This window comes from Anabas testudineus, chromosome 17 (assembly GCF_900324465.2).
Source record: "Anabas testudineus chromosome 17, fAnaTes1.2, whole genome shotgun sequence".
NCBI lineage: Eukaryota > Metazoa > Chordata > Actinopteri > Anabantiformes > Anabantidae > Anabas > Anabas testudineus.
In genome coordinates this window covers 3,874,339-3,899,631 of record NC_046626.1, presented here as the reverse complement: position 1 = coordinate 3,899,631, position 25,293 = coordinate 3,874,339, and the positions used below count along the sequence as shown (strand labels likewise).

The following is a 25,293-nucleotide window of genomic DNA, read 5'->3' as shown; positions in this document are numbered from 1 at the left end:
ATTTTATTTATATAATTTTTTTACAGGTATGGTATTAAGCTAAGTTTGAAATATAATTAATTTAATAAATAAAGTATTTTGGGAGCATATTTGTGGGCATGTTTGGATTTAATCTACAAAAATAGGCATTTATGCGCATTATTTAGAGCAGATCCAAAATTAGCATTTTTCAAATTTTAATTTGCGGATACTTAACCCCTGCAAGTTTTGGGGGTCAACTGTAGTAGAGGCACTTCTTAACTAATTGCATTTTTCAAAAAGTAACGAAAAAATAAAGCACCTAATGAGAATGAGTGTAAAAAGGTTGTTTTGAAAATGTATTTATAACTGTGATTTTAATGTGTTTTTAATGATTTAAAATCATGCTTCCCATGAGAATCATAATAGGCAGGGACACGTGAGTCATACTAAATTCAACACACACTAGCACGTGTCAGCAGTAATAGAGGTCTGATCATGTTTTCATAAACATCTGACTCATATGAATTTGTCAAACACAAAAAAAATTATAATAATACTAAGAAATACTATCCAGACACTGAAAAACACAACAAACAACACAGACTGAAGAACACTAAATAAAAAGGCATACGTATAAATTGGCTAAAGTAGTGGACTGTGTAGTATTATGTTTCCACTGTCATTCTGTCATTACCTCTACTCTAAAAATAAGTATATTGTGAAAATATGAATTCTACTATATAACACATCTGTTATGCCTGAAGCACCAATGGGTGCATTTATGGACACTGAGTGAGTGCTTGTCAGCTTTCATGAGGCATTTATATGATGCTTGCATCATTTCTGACAAGGCAGTGTAACAGTGCGTCAGTTTATGGAGAAACATCTTAAATATAAAATAGCTTGAGGGTAGTGTGATCGTTCCTCACGCCATCCAACATTGCAACCACACTATTGGCAATGTGTGCTATATTTGTCTACCAAGTTTAAATTTAAAAAGTATGATAGAACAGAGGTAATAATAATTATTATTAATCTAACTCTCACTATATTGTCAAGTAAAATATGAGTGTGGAGAGACATGCATGAAAACTGCACCTTGACTGGTTAACTGAGTGCCATTAAACCTAACATCACAAAGGTTTGTGCTGTAGTAGTCATTTGTCTTAGAATAGGCTTGGGTTCACTTCTAGCACTTGGGAAAGGGAATCAAAACTGCACCACTGTGCCCAAGAGTACACTGTGTGCTTCCATGGTGCCCTACTGGATGCTTTGAAATGATATTTCAATTCATGATATTTCTTTTCAATAAAGCCATGGCTGCAGCAGCAAGGGCCCAACACAGAGGCATGAAAGGAAGAGTGCCGCTGCGTCAGACTCTGTTCTGGCCTGTGTGCACTGCGAGCCCAGGGGCGATGTAGGGATAAAAAGGTTTGAGCTGTGCAGGTGGAGGGGGGGCAGAGGGTAGACAGGGGCTTGGGGACGTGACAGCAGAAGATCCATTTAGATTAGACAGTTTTAATATCCTCTGAAGTTTCCAATAAATGGCAGTTGGAACCACTGCTGAACCACTGTCATTTGATTGTCCATCACCTTAGACGCAACCCCAGATGATGTGGTTTTGAACTGCTGCCCTGACCGACCTTGTATCTCTGTTATATCAATAACAAATGACAAACCCATCCTGCAATCTACTACCTTCTACACTGTACGGCAATTCAGAGAGAGTTACACAGGTGCCTGGAACAAGCTTAGCCAGCAGGCTGCCTGAATGAAGCATTTCCAAGAAATATGCTGAAATAGAATTATTAATTTTACACCCTCCATTGTCGTACTCTCTACCACACTCCAAACATGAAGAAAAATGTTATTACCTATGCTGGCGGAGCATGGGGATATCCTCTCCATTACGAATGCCTGCTCTTTATAAAATTTCTCCATGTTCTACAAATTAAATGCCAGCACTGACGAATAATATAAGAAATATTATTTTCAGCTTCTGTCAGTATGGAGTGGTTCCTAACACAGAGCTTCTCCGTCAAACTGACTTTTTTTCTATTCAGCTAGTCAATCAAACACTAGAAGGTGAGCTTAAACCCGGCAATCAGATGGATGATGCAAATCTTTGGCCTTTAAGGTGTTTTCCTCTTGTTTTTCTTTATGTTATTTCTGTTTCTCTCTATGTTTCACACTGGACGGCTGTGTGCTGTTCAAACATCGCTGCCATGTGCTACACTGGTAATGAATGCAACAGCGAGATTGCATCTGATGCTACCAACTAATGGATACCCACAGCGGTGGTGTAACACTGCATCTCAGCTGTCATTCTCAGCTAAAGAGAAAAAGATATTCATCATTTATAAGAAAGAAATCAGATAGTGGATATGAAATGTTTCACGTGCAACAAGGGGTCTTAATGTCTGACTATATGGTTCTGATAACTGAAAATCACTTTCTATGCTGACACAGCATAGAAATCCCACAGCATAGACTCTGAATTATAAGTCAATACTCTAAGGCTGCAGACTAAATCATGTACATGAATTTTACTCTGCTCTATTACATTTTATTCTTCTTCACTTGTTATACACCTAATTAAACATTATGACCTGCATGTATAGGCAATAAAAGAAGAAAAAAACTGCAACTATGTAAGCACAATATTGGAAAGAAATCTCATTTTGAGAGACACCAGGATGAAAAGCTTAAAATTTCAACAATGTGAAGCATGTTACAATTATACAAATGTCTCTTTTTGGGCAACTGGATACAAATAAAGAAGTGAGCAACTATCTATCACAAACTTTATGTAATTTTATTAACGGTGTGCACTTAGGTAATCATAACATAATTTTCCAAGTTCGTGATGGTCAAGTAACAGATGTGAGGACTGCCCACACACAAATACATGATGGTGTACATGTATGTGTACCACACAAAGAAAACTAGATTCTGAGAAGTTGACTTTATGGTTTTGTGTAAAGAGGATTTCTAACAGGCCAATGATGAAGCACTATGCACAGCTGGGAGATAGCAGACTGAACTATGAAATATGGTTTATACCTGTGAGGTATTCTGGGTCGGGCACAGGGTCCGACAGCTCCTCATGGCACTGAACCTCTGTTGGCACCGATGCCACAACCATGCCATCTGGGAGCTGCTGCTCGATGCCTCGGGCAAAGTTCTTCTGCCTGGTGTGAAGAGAGACATGACAGTGTTTAGACACACCAATACTCCAACATGTAGGGGAGGACGTCTAAGGAAAACACAATAATGGGTGGGAGATAAGCAGAACTAAAGTAAAATGCCTAAATGACTAAAATGTCCTTGTGTTCACATTGTCCTGTTTGCCTTTACTGTTTATTACTTTGTAAACCCTGTGCTAACAGTGTGCTATAAATATTACAATCAAATCTGATTATCTTTCTGAAGTGCGATGACTATGATGCATGAGATAGCATTCCCACTGATGGTTTACAGGCACATGTGATGAATAATTGACACTATAGATGCCACAAATAGTTTGTCAGGAAGAATGCTTTGGCTTTGTTGGAGGGCCTCAGCGATGCAACACAGACAGTGAGCAAGATTATGCTTTTCTTTTTGACCATCTTTTTATGAACAGGCCTGAAAGCTGGTGGGGTAAACTGAAGTACCATCATGCAAGCAATTGATTAACAGTGTGGTCAACAGCGTGAGGAAAAATCAGGCTTGTGTTTGTGCAACCCCATTGAGGATGTTAAATCACATAGGAAACACTAAGGCAGAGTCTTTGTGTCTATATAGCATTTGTTGTGAACTCATAAACAAGTTTATGCATATGGCCCTGGACCACAAATAATTAAACAAAAATAACAAACAAAGTGTCAAACAAGTTGCAAAATTCCATGAAATGTAGCACACTCCTGTTATAACACCCACTTCCCACCAGAGAACTGCCAACTCTGAATTTCAGCTTCTGAAAATCCCATGATAGAAATCGCATGAATAATGGGATCTTTGCATCTACAGCACTGACGCATTTGCAGCCCTTTGAACAACTGTTTTTGTTTTTTCATCTTCAACATTTGTGGATGTTAATGAACTTGTTTAATGCAAATGTAGCTACCTGAAGCATTTAGTTATATTTATGATGTTGTATTAAATGTTGTGCTGATAGAAACAAAAGTGAAGGAGTAAGTGAAAAAGAAGCAACAGCGTAGATCAAAGATGGATAAGTGTTACTCATAAGCAACAGATTGTAAAGCAATACATTCTGGCAGATCATTAAGTGAAATCAATACAGAGTAACAATCCTGCAGGTCTGTGCAGTGCATATAAGAGACAAAGTCTCACATTAAGCACGTCATTTTTCATCATGTTGATTGTTCTGCTGCAACGTGACTCATCTTGAGTCCGTGAGCTGACGTCCTCATTTATCTGTTGCTGCCAGTGACTCTTGGTTGAACTCACTCATTTTGTCCACTCCATCAGTCTTTGTCTCAATGCCAGTTAGGTTCACAACAAGGTTCCACAACAGAATGACTTCAATAAATCAGTAAGTCGAGTCATTGAGGTGTCTTGGGACCAAAGCTTATGAGAATATATCTTTATTTTACTCCTGTAGGGATGCACAGTTCTCATTATTTCGACTTGTACCAGACAGTCTTTTACATTATTCTAATTGTTTTATTAAATACCGTCACTTGCTGCATAATTTCCTCATTTTCTTCCAGTGCAACATGAGCTAAAAATCATATGTACATATATAATTCAATACAAAGTCATGAATACCTGAGATTTCTGATATCTGATATTTCCTGTCATAAAATTGACCTTTAGCCTATATACATGTGGTTTATATTAAAAAAGTGACTGAATTGACAGTCATTCCAGTCCGGTTTTACAAGGACTTGTAACACGATCCACTGTGCCTTTAGAAAAATGTATTTACTTAAAAAGAACACAAGGTTTCAAGCCTCTTTACTTGTTAAACAATCAGATTAAAGAAGAAAGTGTGAAGATGGTCTCAATTTAACAGCAAAAGAAATTATTCACTAGGGACAAAAATACAATCTACAAGTACTGACAAACAAAGCGAGTCACTATCTGGAAGGCTAAGCTCTCAAAATCCCCAAAACCAAAGGCAGGAAAAGCCAATTAGACAATTCTCAATCATTTACATTTCTGCAACTCTCACAAAAATATCTAATTAAGAAAGAAGAAATCAACAATATGCTGACAATTACATTACAGTAGATAATCCCTGTTTCCTACTGCACATACTGTACTATAGACCAATCTGCAGGGACACTTGGGTATGTGACAATCCAAATGATCTTACCTTTCCTTAAGTCATTCTACCATTAACAGGATAGCTATTACAAGGGCACTTTGTTGTTAAATGACAGAGACAAGAACAGCTATTTAAGTTCCCCTGAATTTCATCCAGGAAAATGTTTTTATTAGTTTATAGTTTATAGTTCCCCTGTAATGTGGGCCTTAAACAAAACTTTCAGATCTTCCCAATAGGCAACAGTATGTGCGATGTTTCCGTATGTTTCAATAATTTTTGAATATCAGAACTATACAATGGAGCAGCCTGATCTAATACATTTTCTTTTACCTCATGTAGACAGTTTCATTTACCTCGGGAAGAGATTGCACCTGTATGCACTATCGATAAGAGGGAAGCCAACAAAGGCAGTGTGATGCTCTGCTCTAGGCAATGCTCTGCTGGGAAACCTTTGGTCCTGGCAATCACGTAGATGTTACTTTGACACTGTTGCAAATCAAATGTGGTTACAGAACAAGTACAAACTCCTTCATGTCAATGGTATTCCCTGATGGCAATAGCCTCTTTCAGCAGGATAATGCCCCCTGCCACAGTAGAAAAAAAATGTTCAGAAATGGTTTGTGGAACATATTACAGTGGCCCAAAAGTCCAAAGATCTCAACCTAACTGAGCATCATGATGTACTGGAAAAACAAATCTGCTGATGTCTCAGTGCCAGAGGACACCTTCAGAGGTCTTTTGGAGCCCATGCCTCGAGGGTTCAGAGACGTTCTGGCAGCACAAGATGTACCTACCTAATATTAGGCCAGTGGTTTTAATTGTGTGGCTGGCTGACTGGCATATTTACATCAAGATACACCAGAGAATCATCAGTTCTTGTTCAGATCTGTACTAAAATACTTTTTAATTACAAACGTTTAGCACAGCTTTACTAAACAGTTACATGGTGTGTTTCTGAAATGCAGTGCATGAAGTAATGTATGTTGATATTGTCTCATGAACTCTGACAACCTATCAGTGGCTACTGATATCCTGTGAAACATATGATCAGACATCTGCACCTACATTATGTATGTACTACTTTTGACAGTTTGGTTTCCTTATTAGTAATTTTTCCCCCCTTATTATGCTACAGCAAAATAATTTTGCCCTTTTTGTAAAATAATTCATAATTCTAGTTTCAAGATTGAGTGATTCGAAATTATCTACAAATTACAGCATTATAGATGTTTAATTGGTCTTCTCTCCCTTTGGTTTTGAGGTGAAATATGACAAAATGTATTTCCAAATTAAAATAAAACGTGTTTTATTTAGATTTGAATCACCCCATAGCTGATATTTGTGACTGCAGTTTTGCTGTGACCATTTACAGATTGTTGGGAATGCTATTTGTTTTTTACACTAAGAGAACTAGAACTGAGATGTGCTTGAAGCTGCACATGCAGATGCACACAAGAGTGTATGACTGCAATGACATAACATCTAAGTCAGTTTGATACCTCTGTACCTTAAGAGGAGCTAGGTTGGACTTGAAATGTACTTTTAAAAAAGGAACCAGCAGACCATGTTGTTTGTCCCTGTGAAGCATTTTATTCACTTTCTAGGACTCAGGGGTAAGAAAGGCTTGGGTGGTCTGAACACTGATTGCTTGAATCTAACATCACACACTTCTACTACTGTTCCAGCAGGCATGGAAAATGTGTTTGGTTTCTGGCCACCTGACAAGTCTAGGTCCAATATTTGCTCACCTTAGTCCTCACCAACTGCTGACTCTTTCACTACTGCTGTAAACGCTGCACTGTTTTCACCAACCAGTCACTAACGTTGTCTGCCCTTTGGCACTAGGCAGGTAGGGTATAATGGGTTTATGAGGGCTTTTGTGCTGAAAATAGCTGCCTGTTGCCACTGGAAACAAGGTTAAAGAGAGCAGTGAGACTGAAGCGAAACAACCAACTACTCTGGAAATTATTTTTTTGTCGGATTTAGTATATATTTAAGTAACTTCTTTACAGTGATTATATAATACATGTTTTTAAATGTTAATAATTTTGATAGAATAAAGTGAATGCTGTAGAATTAGAAACATTTATTTATTTAATTTATATGTACTCTAACTAAAGACCACAACTTCACACAACTTTTTCAGTTGGTAATAAGTCAAAATTAAGTTTTAATCAGGACTCTACTAAGTGTTTGTTTGTTAGAGACTAGCCTAATTCATAAATAGCTGTTAACAGCACTTATTAAATATTATTTATGCCAGCTAATATACATTAAGTTGCAGTTTTTATACTGTAGTCAATCTGTGGGAAAATAAAAAAAAAAGTGAGTGACAGTAAACAGTGTGACAGAAGCAAAACATTTATTGTCAGTCTAGACATTTCTGGATGAATGACTCATTGATACAGTCCTAAAATTTCAATTGACCACTTTACACTGAGAATATTTCCTGCCAGTAACCATACTTTATACACGTTATTAAATTAAGAAAATTATTCTTTCACTTTAGACTGAGTGGATACTCTTTCCAGTTGCAACTCAATTTAAGATTGGTTTTGTTAAAAAGAAAAAAAATCTGTAAATTGCCCCTTTAAAATATGCCCAGCAGTATCCTTTAAAAACATGAAAGGTCTTCATGGTTCACACTGTGACGGCTTTCCTGTTAATATACACCATGCATAATACACCATTTGATTCATGCAGTGTTCTGAGCCTAAGCTGTGGGGGGAAAAAGGAAACAAATATTTACAAATTGCAAACTGTTGCCTTTGGGAAAGTCGCAGCTTTCAGATCAACAGAAGCCACTGGCTGGAGTAAAATTACCAGCATTCACATGACATTTTCTTTGCACGATCATGGTGTGGCCAGGGGAGTAACTGTAATTAGAAGACTAAAACAATGTAAAATCAGAAACAAAGCTCATCTGCTGGGGGAGGGTGATTGTGCTGTATTTTGGGATGACGCTTCTTTGTGCATCCTGAGGGCCTCTGGAGTGGAATCATGATGTAGTGTGATGCAAAAAGAAAGCAATTACAGTGCAGTATCAATGCTCACTGGGTTACTGTAATACTGTATATGCATCCTAAGCTAGCAAGGAAACAGTTTATTGCCTGTTGCTACAGTGCTGTGAAAACATTCAACCCCCTCCTGGTTTGTTATTTTTGTGCCCAAACCAGTCCTGTCAGTTTCAGGACTGGTTTGGAGCCAGTTCTTAATTTCAAACCAGTTCTTTCTTTTTCAACTACCACAGAACCAGCTCTCAGACAGGAAAACTGGATCAAGACTGGCACAAAATCCTTGCTGGTCTACTAAGAACCACTTTAGTCACAGGCTGTGGGCTGGACTATTGTGACTTTTGCTGTCAAGATAAAAATCTGTGTATCACCTATTCGATAGTTTAACTACAGTGTGACTGGCAAAATGCAGTTAATGCTAACTGCTGTAGTTAGTTTGGAGCCAAAGCTAACAAAAACTAACATTAACATATAAAATTTCAGTTTTAACAGCAATAAAAATATATGGAATGCGATCGCTGTACATAGCAATGTGTGGGACCAACAGTAAAGTCAGGAGCACTGTTTGTACAGAGAAAGTTTAGTGCTTGTTGTAGTACTTAATGTTAGCTGTAAAAGCAGAGACATGCATAAGTATAGTGACATAAGACGTGGCTCTATGGTACCTGATCTGTCTCACAAGGGTTACATAACTATTTCTAAGGCTGTGGGCCTCCATAAAGCCACAGTAAAGTCTCATCCAGGAAGTCAAAAAAGATCATAGGAAAACATCCCAACTAACTGCAAGCCTCTTTCACCTCATAAAAGTGAGTTATCATGACTCCATTACAGATACCAGGCAAAACATGTCATCCACGATAGTGTCATTGTGAAAACCACTGCTAACCCAGAAGAATTAGTAAAAACTATTTACTGCACCAACACCATCAAATCACTGGTGCAGCGACAGCGGTCAACCAGTACACCTCGCTCTGTACGACAGAGTGTGGCACATTAAAAACTAAAGTTCTGAAGTGGCCTAGTTGGAATCTGGTCCTGAACTAGTTAAGTTCACAAAACTCATTTAAAATGTGTGTTTTAGTATTCCCTCAGGTTGCCTTTGTTTTGTGTTAGACTTGGTTTGAAGATCTAAAAGGGTTCAGTGTAGCAGCCCTGTATAGTATTGAAATGATGAAAAACAAGGTTGGCTGGGATTTTATTGACACTAGAGTCAAACATCTGTCAGTTTCTGCTCAAAGTAATTATGACTGTGTTCAGCTGTCACTTTAACAAAGCACACACATTGGGAATGTAATGACTACATCTCAGTTTGTGAAGACAACTCATTATTAACTTATTTTTCTCTCTTTAGATGCATACTAAGTGGAGTATAGGGTGAGTTCCCATCACTGTATTTACGTCTAACATTTTTCATTGTTAATTTTGTTGGATGATGACACGTAACATTTAGCAGCCATCTGGCACACTAAGGGTGTCATATTTCATTTTCTTAGGGTGAAATCTCTCTGGAAGTTTGAAGAAGGAACTTTTGTTAAACTGCCAGAACTTACTAAAGACATTTTTCTTCTGTTGGCGCCATAGTGAACCAGCCACCTGTTGTTGAATTATTCAAATGTGACAAAGCAAACAACCCTTTCACTTTTTCCTTTGTTATTATGCTGATCTCCCCCCCTGACTATGCGGCAAAATAAACTCAAAGTGCTTCAAGATGAACCAATGGGGGGCACCATCCACCCTTTACTTCTCCTTCATCATTTTGAATTTTGAAATTAACTGAGCCAGCAAAGGTATTCTTCCTCTTTAGGGAGGATTGAACAGGGAGGGGAAAAAAAAGATGCCCGCACAAAGTAGTTTGGGCGTGGGGTCTCAGGTGGCAGCGTGGTCTTAATCATTGATCTCAAGCAGCCATCAGAATGAGAACAAAGGGCACTAAAATATTCATTAAAACCTGCTCTGAGCTTGTCGTGTGAGAGAGGAATAGAGAGGGGAAGAGGAGAGGGATGACACTGTTAGGAGTAATGAGAGGAGGTTAGCTTTTTAACATCTCATTACTAGAGTCCACTGGCTCCCACAGAGACAGGAAGATAGAGACCCCTGTCACTGAGCTCTGTAGTATGAACCCAGATCTTATCGTGCCCAGTGACTGAGATATCACTGTGATAGGAACTTCCTTCCTGGGCATGGATAAATGTCTCATATGGCTTTGTGTCCAAAATGATCTTGTGCCCTGCTTCCAGTGACATTGAGAGTGCAAAATATCACCCAGGAGAAAATCAAATAAATACATTTGTTTTTCAAATGGTAGTCTGTGTAGTGAAATGGGGAAATCTTCCAGCACAGAGAGGAAGGAGTGTATTCTACTTTCAGAATAAAAACTTTGCATTTCAGGGCTGGTGAGCTTGAAAAAAGAACCATGAGAGGCACACTGTGTGTGCGCCTGTGTGTGCGCACGCATGTGCATCTAAGGTGGAACTTTAGGGATGTAGCTGAAAGGACTTGGCTGTCAAGTATATAGGGAGTCCACACACACAAACACCTTTGGAGGCGTATATTTGTTCATGGGGGTAAAATATGGAGAGCATGCATTTGCGTGCATACCTTATACCATATATAAATACATTTGTGTGTGTGTGTGTATTTGTGTGAAATTAAAAAAATTCAATGTAATTTGAATTTCTGTGGATGAGCAGGTAGATTTGCATTAGGAAAATAAAAATAAAATAAAATTTAAAGAACAAGTGCATAATTGAAAGAAAAGAAAGATGAAAAAAAGCAATGGCTCTATTGTAGCAGGAAGAAACAAAATTCAAAAAGCAAAGATTAGTCTATGTGTTTGGGTTGATTCAAATACAAACTTCCACTGATGATTAAACATGATTAAAATGTGACGGCTTCTTTTCTCTGAATGATGGAAACAGATGCTTTGTGCCACTCCAAAGCAGTGGGGTATGAGCTTTTGAAGAAGTGCCAGTGAACATCACATAAAGGTTTCTTTACCCTCCCTCCCTCTGTTGATTTCTCTCGCTTACTTTCCCTCAAGGGCAAACAGTGCATGTAATAAAGATATGGGAGGACACGAGCCACAAGTGCTGTTTCACTTGCAGATTTAAGGTGCCACTAAGTCAATGGCAGCTTGAAGTGGCTGTAAGAAATGACTAAATTCTTCGAATTTTGAATGTTTTCTCCGACTAGAGATAATTTAGCATAGTGTCAGTTAACTGCACTCCCCTGTGCGCGCCTCACTGTTACAGTTTATAATGACGAGTGGAGGGAGCAATGAAGAGGTGCAGCCAATGAGTGCAGTGTTTATGATAGCTTTTCAAAACATAAAGATGTTTATCAAAAGAAGAATGACCAACACGTCAATAAACAGACATTCTATTTAAAAGTAGGACTGGTTAGGAAAAAACGGGGAACAGAGGGTTCTCATTATTCAATATATTCAGTCTTTGAATCTGTGGCTTGTCACAGTAAATTTGTAACATATGCAGTAAATTTTATATGTATGCAGTGGACGTTGTGTTTTAGTTACAAGTGAATGGTGTTCAAAATGTCTATTTAAGGTTATGTAAGGTTTTGAGGATGTCCATTAAACACTTCTGGGTCATCAACCTGTCCAGTTAGGATGCAATACTGATTGTAAACTAATTTCACTTGCTGTTGTGCAAATTGAACAGACAACAAGTGGAAATTAGAAGCAATTATAAAAACAACTCCTATAAAGGAATGGTTCTGTAGGTGGTGACCTCATTTCTCTGTCCTCATACTTTCTGGCTGATTTTTGGTGACCTTTGCACTTTGCCAGTCTCCTAATCAATAGAGGTGGCATGAGGCGGTATCTGCAACCCACAGAAGTTGCTCAGGTAGTGCAGGTCATCCAGGATGGCATATCCAATGCGCACCATGGCAAGAAGGTCTGCTTTGTCTCCCAGCATAGTGTCAAGAGAATGGAGGAGATACCAGGAGACAGGGCTGTACACCAGGAGACATGGAGGGGACCGTAGGAGGACAACAACCCTACAACAATCTGCGGGGCCTGTGCTCACAGCCCAACACTGTACAGGATTGGATGATTCGCCAATGTTGCTCTGTGCTCTTCATGGATGAAAGCAGGTTCCCACTAAGCACATGTGACAGACGGGACAGAATCTAGCGATACTATGGTGAACGTTCTGCTGCCTGCAACATCCTCCAGCATGACGGGTCTGGTGGTGGATCAGTGATGGTCTGGGGAGGCATTTCCTTGAAGGGCCACACAGACCTCTACGCGCTAGTCGAGGTGCCCTGACTATCATTAGGTACTGGGATGAGAACCTCAGACCCATTGTAAGACGATATGCTGGTGCAGTGGGCTCTGGGTTCCTTCTCTCCTTCTGAGAGATGACAATGCTCATGTGGATTGTATCACAAGTTCCTGCATGATGAAGGCATTGATGCTATGGACTGGCCTGCCCATTTGCCAGACCTGAATCCAGTAGAGCACCTCTGGGACATTGTGTCTTGTTCCAGCCACTGACCCCACTTTGCACCACAGACTATCCAGGACTGATACCCTAATCCAGGTCTAAAAGGAGATCCCTTAGGAGAATATCCGTTGTCTCATCGGGAGCAGCCCAGATATTGTAGGGAGTGCATACAGGCACTTGGAGGCATGGCTTACATGGCCACCAACTATTTAGATGCTCAAAGTTTGCCAAAGTTTTCCAGTATAAGACAACTTTCTATTGACATTATTGCATTACAAATGTCATGCTTGTTACATGTGAAGTTAAGGAAGCTTTAATTTCCAAGGCAAAAAGTAACATTTTTAATAAGCCCTACCATGTTTATTTAGTGCCTAATCCTGCACATGACACTCTCATGTAAAGTTAAAGCAGTAACTTCTAAGGCAAATATTAATTTTTACTAGGCCTAACCAAGTTTATTTATTACCTAAATCTAACTCAGACATATTGGTGCCTAATTTCAAACAAACTTTGTTAGCACAATTGTCAAGCATTTTTGACTAGGTTGAAAATAAGTTTTAAACCAGCCATTTTGGTGCCTGATTTCAAAAAGGGGCGCACTTTAATCAAATGCCTGCCTACTTTTGTGGAGGTGTTCTTACAGCGGTCATTTTGGTCACATATGAGAGTTGGAACAAACGAGTTTGAGTTTCAGAAACGCTTGTGTGTGAGGCATTCAGGAACCATCCAGACTGTAGATTTTCTGTATTTACATGTGAATGTAAATATATAGAATTTAGTTTTTTCTCTGGCTTTTAAATTTTACATCTACCTGCTACAATGGCCTGAGGCCCTTTAGGTCATGCAAACCTGTTGCTGTGTAAATGACTCATGATTGTCATGACTGGATACCTGATCTGGATCTAGACACTTCATCTACAAAATAAACCGAATAAAAGAGCTCTTCACACTGCTTTAAGGTCAGTTTGGTTTGTTGAAGAGATACATTATAGTTGACTTCAACATGTGAAGCCAGATATTATAAAGAGTGAACAGTGAAGAGTGAATAGTGTTCAGTCTGTCACCATTGAGATCTAAAGCTGGCTAACAGTTGTATGCAGATGTCAGGATGTTGTCTTGTCAACACAAACAGTTCAGATGAATCATTTAGACATTTCAGTTTCTGTTGTGTCTGCTCTCAAACTTATTATGCTTAAGTCAGTTCACATACGAAGGCAGTCCACATCATAAATTTGTTTTGTAAAACATATTTTTCATTAATTATTTTGCTTGACTGTTTTGCAAGTAGGAGTCAGAGATGTGTCATGATTGAATCATTTTACTATTACCAAAGAAAAATAATCCTTGATCTGCAGTGTTATAACCAAGGAAACATGCTTTTTTTATATATTATTATTACTATTATTATTATTATTATTATTATTATTATATAGTTAGTGGGAGAGTTGAACAAGCAGACATTAGGACTACCAAATTATAGCAGGTGCCTAAAAAAAGATTTTTTTTATAAACAGACTCTACACTATCAATTTCTGTACAAAAATGTCTTCATGCCCTTAGAATGCCCTGGTAACAGAATGGTTACAGTGCATGTCGGGTAAACACAGGGCCCATAGTTCGTGTCTGGCCACATGTCATACTGATATACTGAAGCCTGCCTCTACTAATACTATCAAGTAAAGGCAACAAATCTCTAAAAGAATTGTGTGTTTGTGTGTCTTTTGAGTTTTTTTTCAGTCTAAAACTAAAAACCATTTTTTATTTACTACACAATGTGTCAGTTAGATGAATGTCATAGGTCTACTTACAACCATCAATCATTAACCCTATATATCTATCTATCTATAAATCTGATAAGATGGGTCAATTTGATCCTCAGTTTTGATCTGATAAAATACACTCTCAGTGTTAGTGCACCAATGTACATGTGCCGGACTAGTAAAATAAAAGCTTTCATGCTTTAGAATTTATTTAATCAGCCTTAAAATGGGGTTGTTGGGTTTTCGATACAATTATACTCTGTAAAGTCTTAAACCTTACACTGTAATGTGCCTTGAGATGACTTCTGTTGTGATTTGGCGTTACAAATAAAATAGAATTGAATTGAATTCAACACTGTTGTTGTGAAGCGACCTGGCACACGTTTTTCCCTTACCCAGGTTGTTCAGTCAAATATGACAAAGAGTTGGCATCATATTTTGTTGTGCAGATGTGTGTAATGTGACGTTGTACGAATCCCCAACTGTAGTATCAATACAAGAGTGTGCTCATCAAAAGCATAGTTATTTGTCTGTCAGAGAGCAGAAAACATGAACTGGTCTTTATTTTATTTTACTTTCTATTTTATTTATTTACATCATTTCAAAGCCCAGTTGAAATTACTTGAGGGATGTGGCTTGAATTTTTTTCTCTTTACTTGACCAAACATCTCCAGAGCTTAGGAGTCAGTACATACAATGCCTATCCAAACAAAAAGTCACCGCCATATTTATCTAAGCAAATAGGTTAGACAAATTGTTTAACTCCAACTGGTGTATTGAGTGGCTTTTCATGTCTTAAACAATCATGTCTGAAGACACATCCTGTGGTCGTGGAAAAGATGTTAATCTGTTTCAGAAGGGCCAATTTATTGGCATGAATCGAGCAATGAAAACATCTAAGGAGATTAATGAAACTCCTAAAACTGTGTTAAGAACTTTCCAGTGGAAAAAGGACATGCGGTCTGATGAGTCCAGATTTCCCCTGTTCCGTCATGGTACATCATGGTAAGCAGAGAGGTGGGTGAAGTGATGCACCTATCATGCCTAGTGCCTACTGTACAAGCCTGTGGGGGCTATGATGTGGGGTTGATGCAGTTGTTCAGATCTAGGTTCAGCAATGTACCCAAAGAATGAGGTCAGCTGACTACTTAAATATACTGAATGACCAGGCTATTCCATCAATGGATTTTTTTGTTCCGTTATGTCACGGGCGTATTCCAAGATGACAATGCCAGGATTCATCAAATTAATATATTTAATAATTAAATAAAAAGAGTGGTTCAGAAAGCATGACACATTACTTTCACACATGGATTGGCCTCCACAGAGTCCAGACATTAATAGCCTTTGAGAGTCTTTGGGATGTGCTGGAGAAGACATTGTGCAGCGGTCCAACTCTCCCATCATCAATAAAAGATCTTGGTGAAGAATTAGTATAACTCTGAACGGGAATAAATGTTGGCAATGACAATGCAGAAGCTTATTGAAATGACGCCACAGTGAATTTATGCCATAATCAAAGCTAAAGGCGGTCCAACGAAATATTAGAGTGTGTGATTTTTTTTTTGGACTGGCAGTGTATAACTGCCTTTAGAGGCCAAATTGCCCATAATGAGTAAACTTGCATCTACAATTGATGGAGTTTCCCTTTAACATCCACTCCACTTAACATTCAGCATTTTCTGGGTTATTGCAACATATTAAAAGATCTAATCTGATACATCTTTAAAAATACACTAAGAGGAACACCATTTTTCACTCAGCTGTCTGAGCACCCTTTTGATACTGACCAAAGGATATCATTTTTGCCTTGCAACATTAAACCTGACATTTAGTTTTCTTGTGGACAGATTTCCCACCTTATACCAGATACATAGCCAGAGGCTGCCTTTCATATGTAACGAAAAGTCGATCTACAGTATACTGACCACCCCAACGATTTCAAACCCTTAACAACCCTTGCGTGTTCAACGGCGGTGCTTGCTTCCCGTAACTTGTGTTCATTTTACATTCAAATCTTCATCTGGTCCAATTAGGTTTAATTTCAGCACACAGGCTCCTGGTCAGTTTTAATTCATTTGCTGCCATCTCTTATAATTAGGTCTTGCATTAACCATGCCTCCCAGAAGAGTCTTCTTTCCTCTTCCACTGCCTCATCAGCACAGGAAGCATTTGGTGCTTTTAAAAGTCTGCCACAGACCCCTCTCTCCATTCACAAGCACTTTCAAATGAGATCAGAGCATTTGAGATTTAGATTCTTCATGATATTAACTTTCTTGCTTCACCCATCCCCTCCCTCTCTACATCTCCAGTGGTGGATCCCTAGGTGGATTGCCCCCGGCAGCAGAATCCATGCATGGTCCAAATTAAATTCCTGGGCCACAGATGACTTTCCTGACCTTCTGGCTTCCTGGGTTCAGTGGAAATGATTGCAGCATGTGGACAGTGATAATTAACAACCTTCTAAGTACATCAATATCTACATTAAATCCTGTACGAATTATGAATGAGGCAAAGCATCTCTTTGCCCCTCTGTGGTTCAATATCTGCATATACATAGAGGTGATGGGAGAGTTTGTTTTGTGTTTACCTGAGACTTGGAGAAATATCTTGTGTTTTATACAGGGCAGCCCCAGACAGTTGCACATTACTGTTATCAGCATTTAGTCAGGGAATTGCCATTAAATGTATCACAAAAATCATACCCCATCATGTATTTTCATTCAGCTGGGTAATTTAAACCATATGCCAACCTGAAAAAAAATCTGAATGAATCTGGTGCATAATGCTTAGCAAACTAACAACAATAACAATAACAATAACAATAACAGCAGTTATCTGTGGGGGTTTGGGGTACAATACAATGTGCCATGCGATGTCTACAATATCTGGATGAAAGTGAGAAAGGATGTGTCCCTATGGAAGGCATTTGTTTGAATAAATAAGCAAATGTTTGCATGATACATTCTTTCCCCTCTGGTATATTTGAACCAACTCTCTAGATAAACGCGTAATGTGGAAAGTGTCATTATGTACTAGAAAGGAACTGTGTGTGTAATTGTGTTTATTAGCAACCCTAAACAGTAGATTCATTTACCAATATAAAGAAAAGTGATTTAGATTATTGGTTTGTTCTGTGCACATCTTTACATGAATGTATTTACTTCCAAGTGAAGCTGGAAACATTTAGGAAGGTTTTTTTTTTATTTGTGTTTTTTTGTTTTTTTCAACTTAGAATGATGCATCCGTACTGGAGGTTTACAGCAGTTCTAATGTTATTATGTTCTCAAGCACTCCATGATCCACCTTGAATGAACATCTGCACTGTAATTTTGAGATTTATGTCTACATCTCTAATTAAGCCACTTTCTTTGACAGATTTTGCACTGCACCTGGTAGTAAAATGTGACCTGTGTCTCGATAAGCCTTCACATTTGCACTTGGTCTTAATTAGTTTTCTGTGTGTGCGCCTGCATTCAGATCTGAACTCCATATGAGAGTCAGAACAGCCATGGAGCATCCCAAGTCAAGGGAAGCAGCCCTGCTGTTTTTTTTTTTTAGTTAAGGAAGGTTTTGCTTCCCTCCTTCAGTTTGCTAAGGAGGAAAGAGGCAGATGATTTTTCAATGTATAAACTGGACTGAAAAAAGTGGCTTAACTGTACACACCGAAATCTAATTTTTATATTAATGAGGCAATAGATTTAACAGCAAACTCACAATACGTTGGTTGGAGTTGATGGAGGATGTAAAATTACAAGCATAAAAAATGTAACTTGCAAAACCACCATGAAGTCACTTCATGTCCAAAGCAGCTTAAAAAGGTGACTGACACAGTTCTATTACAGCACTGTGGGAGTCAAAAGTTCAAATCCTGCCAAACTGTTTGCCTGCTGAAAAACAAATGGCAGAACAATGTCCTATACGCTTCACTTTACAAACAGCTTGTGTGTTTACCTGAACGTGGCCTTGAGGATCTGTCCAGAGGTGCTCTCTTTAGTGTGGTTGTTGTACCCATAGAAAAGGTCTCCGAACACAGTCTGGTTAGCGGGGATGTCTGCTGCTTCACCACAGTCAATTCCCTCAGTGCAGGCCTCAGACAGGGGCAAGCAAGACCTCCCATCCGGACCACGCTTGTAGTCCTCAATGCACCTGGAGAGGTACAATTTTTAGTCATTTCATGCATTGATATTTCTTTCCTTAGTTGATTGTTTCTCTGTTTTGCACTTTCATTTCCTGCTCTTGCTCTTCCTGTATTTCTTAAGGGAATTAGTTTGGGCACAAAACATTTTCTGAAGAATGAGGATGCCTTCTTAATAAAAGTTTAAAGGTAATTATATTTTTAAAGATAAAATGCTGATTGCACTGCTGAACTGTCTAAGCCTAGTGCCTACCATACTACTGTAAAACTAAGCTGTCATTTAAATAGTTAACCATTTGACCAAGAGCAAATATCTCTTGGACTTTTAAAAGATTATAGAGGACTGCACAGCAGAGCAAAGGATCAATACAATGCTGTCTCCGGTTAACAAACCACTTTTTATTTGGGCGAGAGAACTCAGACACTGAATTTTAACTTGGCTGCTTATGTGTTTTGTTGTGTTGGTGCAAAATAAAAACTAATAATAGCAATTAGTAAGCTGGCTTGTGCTTTTTTGCAGTTTTCTAATAGCTCGTGGTGATTTTTAAATGTAGCTATTTAAGCACGAAAGACAACATTGTACAACATAGCCTACTCATCATGACTGACACATGTCAGAACACACACTGCATTGCAGTTTGCTGTGAACAGAACTGCATAGCTACAGACTAGTTAAAGAAAAATCACCAGCTGGTATGAATGTTGTAGCTGATTGGTGATATCTTGCCTCTGTTTCCGAAAGGTAGACTACACACAAAATTATTGGTAACGTTCCTTTAAAGAAAGAAAAACCTACAATGGTCACTGAATTAACTTGAAACTGACAAAAGTAATAATAAATAAAATTTACTACAAATTAACTCATAACTTAAATTATGAAAACCAGACATTGTTATTAAATTATGGTTCAACAGGAGCATTTAAATAAACTAACTAATGAAACTGGCCTCTAAGAAAAAATGATGGTACAGTTAACTTCTTATTTTGTTGCACAACCTTTTGAAGCAATCACTGCACTCAAGTGATTTCTGTAACTCTCAATGAGACTTCTGCACATGTCAACAGATCGTAATTCAAGTGGTCAATTCTATTCAAAAAGATCTGTGATAATGTTCAGCTCAATTGTTTTTTTGTTAAAGCTACAGTTTGCAGCTAAAGCCTAAGACTTGAAATCAATCCATTCTGTTCTACTATGCTATGCTCTGCTACGCCACATTCTGACTACTCCTTCGGGTATGAATAAAAAATAAGAATCCTACAAACTCAATAATCAAGCAGAAATCACTTAAATGCTCTGATTAGTTAGAAAAGCTCAAAAACTTTTGCAAGAGAATCGCTCTGCAATGCTGCCAGTGCAGTTCAATAGGTCTGGATCATAAAAGCGTGTCTCTGCAATAAAATATTTTTCAAGGGCTAAACTATTCTAAAAAGTTATATACTGTAGCTTTAACAGTATCTAGACCGCCAATACATTATACAATTTACAGAAAACCAATCACAACTAGAATGTATTTTTTTTTTTTATCTTTCAACATTAGGCATTCATTACCACTTGTGCTATGTATGGAGGATGAGCATGTTAATAGATAGACTGGTCGGAATATTGGTTTACAACATGTCGATGCATGTTCTTCCAAGATGCCATCTACTAGATTTTTTTCTGGGTTCAAATTATGCACAACTCAGACCTCACAACTCAGCAGCATCCAGCCTGCTAAATCAATTCTATTTCACTGGCACAAAATCCATCTCAAAACAGGAGTTGGAATCCAAACACAGAGTCCTCTCAAGACTCGTTCATATTGATGATGTTTTGACATCTCCGTGCATAATAAAGTGAGCGAAATAAAGCAGATGAAGCAGAGAGAGAAAAAAAGGGGTTAACGAGGGAAGGATGATCTGTGAGGGATTTTCACAGAGAGGTTCTCTCCTGGATGCCAAATGTCGTAAAGCTGCTGCCAGTCTCCGGTGGGAAGAGCAGAGGATTTGCCACACATGCATTGTGGCAAGTTACAACAATAAAAGGCTGTTGTCAAGAACAAAATAAATTAGCAGTCTGAATCACCTGTTTATGCATACTTGACATGAAAACGCTGTAATGTAAAGATGGCAGCAAGATAAAAACCAGCTTGTACTAATGTCAAAACCTGCTGTTTACAGATTCTGCTGATGTGTTGTAGGTGGGTATTTGTTTTTACATCATATACAAAGACATTTACATTTCCCAAACAGTGCATAATTCTACCTATGGGTGATAACACCACCGCATACATAGGAGCAAAAAGTGCTCTTACCTTGGACCGCCCTTAAATTAAAGCCTATGCATGCCCAAAGAGATAGAGTTTATCTACAGCTATCTAACACAAGCACAGGGGGGGAGGCAGTTTGAAAGCAGCAAAGTTTACATAGCGAAGTACGGTTAGAGGTGGACAACAAAGGACCTAAACATGAGAGACACCAGTTTCCTTATTTGAAAGGCACAGTCAATGTGTACCTGATCAATGTGTACCTGATTTTAACCCAAACCACCTTTTCTCTAATCAATCTGTTTATGTGCTGAGCCCTAACCTTATAGTTTCTGCACATGCATTTTTTTTTGCCTAAATGTAAGATTCATATTTAATGTTGTAACCATGAAAATGAACTTCCAGTGCATGAAAGCCACCTACCGTCTGTGTTGGGGAAATGACTTTTTTAATTAAGGTTACAGTAACCTTGCATAAATGTTCCTATACACTAGGATTCGGTCTAATATGTTACATTTATCAAGCCCCAGTTACCAAAATATCAAATATCACTCAGATATCAATGTAACCTAGTCCAATTATGAACTAATGGACAATTGTAGAACAGTTGGTAAGGTAGTCATCCATAAATCCCTGATTGATAGTCGACTCCCGCCTGCTCCTGTCCACGTGTTGGGGTGTCCCTGGACAAGAAAACAAAATAGTAGCACAATCATCTACTGTATGTGCAGCTACCCAAAAGCAATTTCCCCATGAGATCAATAAAGTAGTTAACAAAATCAGTAATCTAGTCCACTCCGGTGCTTTCACATAGGAAGCTCAAACATTTGTGTGTCCTACTCACAAAGCAGCTTCATTTGCAATCACACTAACATGCTCCTGAGAAGCTATCTAGCTAATAACTCACATCTTCATGCTTCAACTGATTCAAATTAGTCTGAATGTGGCTAATGAGCTTTTCGAAAACCAGGGATTCTTCCATGCATATTCCGCACATCCTCCAGCTCATACTTTGCTACAAGCTGTCTTCAGATAATGACATCCTTTTTACCAACAACGGGGATTTAGTTAACATTTGTGTTAACTAAGTCAAATATATGGGGTGATAAGAACAGATAACTGATCACTGGATGGCCGGGCATACACCCAAATCAGGCGAGTTCATAATGGATGCATTGCACTTAGTTAGGACCTGGTACAGACTTGTAACACAGCAGAATTTCTGACTCATAGCAGAAACAAGCACAGATGTAACTGCTGATGTTAATGGTGGCTCTGTTCCATTAAGTGTCCAAGTAAGCAAAACCAGTGAGCCAAGAGAGTACCAAGGCACTGAATGGAATGCAGCCATAATTAATGTTATTAATGACAGTCATGCTTTTCCTGTTATGTTATGTCATGATCTCTCCTGTGAAAAAAACATATATCCATTTACACTCTGTACTGAATGTATTCGTAAACTATGTATTCACTTGACAAGTACTGATAATTTGTATATTGCAGTATTAATACAAACCATTATTATGTTATTTCAAACATTTATTTCATGAGCTTTTTGCTTATAATAAAATATAACTGTATAGAGGCAAAAATCCAACAATTTGTGGAGGCAGAGGGAAAAGAACATTCAGAAATACCATATAGCAACATGGTCAAATTTATAACAAAATACACACAACACAAAAAGCATGACCATTACTTGTTCATGGGCAAAAACATTTCACTGACATTTCTGTATCAGAGATGTTGGTTTAAAATTTTAGACAGGATTGTCAGTATTTTTAAACTTTAATCAAGAATAAAAAAAAGTAGAAGAAGCATTTAGTGTTGGCACTCAAGATTTAAAACTTGTCAAGGCCTCTTAAGCAATGACCGGAGAAACATTTTCAGGTCCAAAAAATAAACTTCAGTTCAAGTTTTACTAACTTTTTTTTTCTGTTCTCATTGTGAAAGTGTGATTCTGTAGAAAACTGGATGTCTTTAATTAGGAAAGAGTGTAACTAACTGTTCTAAACATAGTTAACTCTCACAAATTGGCAGCTGTAAACTGATCTGGCAATATGATTCTCCCCCACATCCTATCAACCTCAAGTTTGTTGCCCACACTTCAGAGTGAGCAACTGTCAATTATCCCCAGTGAAAAAGATGCCTGATATAAAGAAATAAAGCCAGCTACCCACACCCACTCGCATCTTCCGAAAACTCATACCTGACAGTTACAACAAGAACCACCAACCACTACTGAATCCCACTATATTCCACCAACCCTCTGACTAATAGCCACCAGTGTGACACTAACACATTGTTCAGTTTCATTTGACCAGTCTTAGCTTGGTTCTGCTCTAACTAAACAAATGCACTGTATTTATTTCTACAGCAATATAGTGAGTAAATAGAAAATCTACTTTATTGTTAAATGGAGCTCTACAGATAACCTGAGTCATACTAATGGAGGTGAGCAGGGAGTGAATTCACTAATTGCAACAAGTAAAACTAGTCAAACCTAAACATTACAGTATATGACCTAAACATTACAAGACAAGGTGGATGTGAGGGACGTTTAACTACAACATCATAAAGTGTTCTGATATGAAGATTTCACTATAACATGCAGCAATCTGTCATCGTCACATTTTAGTAAATTTATTCTAAAAAGGTGGATTTTAAACCAAAATGGAAAGAGAAAAAATGGCACTTCAATATATGTAAATTTATATTATCTGGCGTCACAAAGAGCTCAAGAAAATTATGAGCATTATCAGTATTAGGCTGCAATCCAACTGCATGTTATAAACAGTGACAGGTGGAGACAGGATGAAAGACACACTGCAGCCATCACACACCCACTTTACCATAGAGTTGGGTGAATAGGGTAGATGCACACATGAGCACAAAACATGTCCAATCTTAAAACAATAGTTAGGTGTCCACATGAATACTAAAACTGGTTCACACTTGTTCACACTATTACTCCTCCTAACACTGCCCGTAAAAGAGATGACATTCTAAAGCCCTTGTAATGGAAGTGACTGGGGTCAACCTACGCAAAAATATATTTACAAGAGTCCTAAGCTAATATTGGTAGTTTGGATAGATCTCTTAAAGACCACACGTTATCATGGCTACCAATGGATTTGCATAGATTCATACATCATTTATTCAGATAATTTATTATACAATCACTGAACTTCTGAAGTGCAAATGGATCGGTATAGTAGTTTAAATTTTGGTATGAAGCTAATACTCATATCTGCTAAAACAAAGCCACAAGTCAAGCACACCTGAGCAGTGGTTTGGTCTGGATGTTTGATAAAAGCTTTTACATCAGCCTAGACAACCTTCACTACCTTGGAGAATGCACCACAGTTCAGCTGAGCTGAACCAGACTGTGTACATATGGAAACACACAAACTGATTCAATTAAGGGTGTTGCCAAACCTATAGTTAATTTGGCTCTGCTTTCAATCAGTGGAGCAGTTTGTAAGCTTAATGTGTTTTCTTTTGGTCATAGAAAAATTCTAGCAAACCAAAATGCATCACTATAAGCTACACAAAAATTGTGTTGTTTGCTCATTGGTGAAATGGATCTGGCACAGGAATTGGAAAGTAAACACACCTGTGCCAGTCAATATTCCTGTGAGTGAAAATTGCAATAATAATCTCAGTACTGTACCAAACATTAATGTACACTGTGAAAAATGTATGTTTTGTGCCATACCATGACTAGATCCAGTCAAGGAATGTCATCTTTATTAGAGTTTGAGTTAACCAGATTAAACGAAATGAGCTTAAAAAAACCAGGTTTTCTGCATTAAATTTGTGTCACTGTGAAAACCTTTGGCCATGGCTTTAATGCATATAATAACTGAATCTTTCTTGGAGGACTGCCAATGTGCCAATTTACAATTTACAAAATAAACAACAAAAACAAATTTGGGGATTATTTTTACTTAAACAAGATATGGATTTAAGAATTATGAACAAACATATGTTGCATATTTTTAAAGTTTGTCTTGCAAACCACGTTTCTTATAAATCACTTAAGACCCGCTATTAATATTTTGATATTCTCAATAAGACAGGGCTATAAAGTATTATAATAATAGTAGTTAAAAATATAAACCAATGAATCTTTTCTTTCTTACCCACAGAACATCTGGATGTTGTAGAGTGTCGGGTCATCCTCTAGAGGGGCCAGCTGCTGGAGGCACAGCTGTTCACATCCTCCATTGAAACCATCTGAGCAGTCGATGCCTATGTGGTGGTCGTAGCAGCCAGTCCCATCCTTCATAGGACTCAACCCTGGAGGGCACTGTGGAAGAAGTAAGTGTTTTTAAATGACTAATGATAGCAGTTTTTTTTCAATTTCATTTACAGACCCTCATAGAGCTTCCTAAACAGTGAGATTCTGCCACATTAACACTAATCCCAGA

At 38.1% G+C, this 25,293-nt stretch overlaps 1 protein-coding gene across 6 annotated transcripts in view; it reads right to left on the bottom strand.

The window, feature by feature from the left end:
* The window catches only part of astn1 (astrotactin 1), a 335,466-nt gene that overhangs the window by 165,016 nt on the left and 145,157 nt on the right, over positions 1-25,293 (bottom strand). For all 6 annotated transcript variants that reach the window (XM_026373631.1, XM_026373633.1, XM_026373635.1 and 3 more), the window contains 3 exons: positions 25,006-25,172; positions 18,431-18,625; positions 3,025-3,152 (listed from right to left, as the gene is read on the bottom strand). In XM_026373631.1, the coding sequence (XP_026229416.1) occupies positions 3,025-3,152; positions 18,431-18,625; positions 25,006-25,172 (490 nt within the window). The remainder of the gene's footprint in view (positions 1-3,024; positions 3,153-18,430; positions 18,626-25,005; positions 25,173-25,293) is intronic.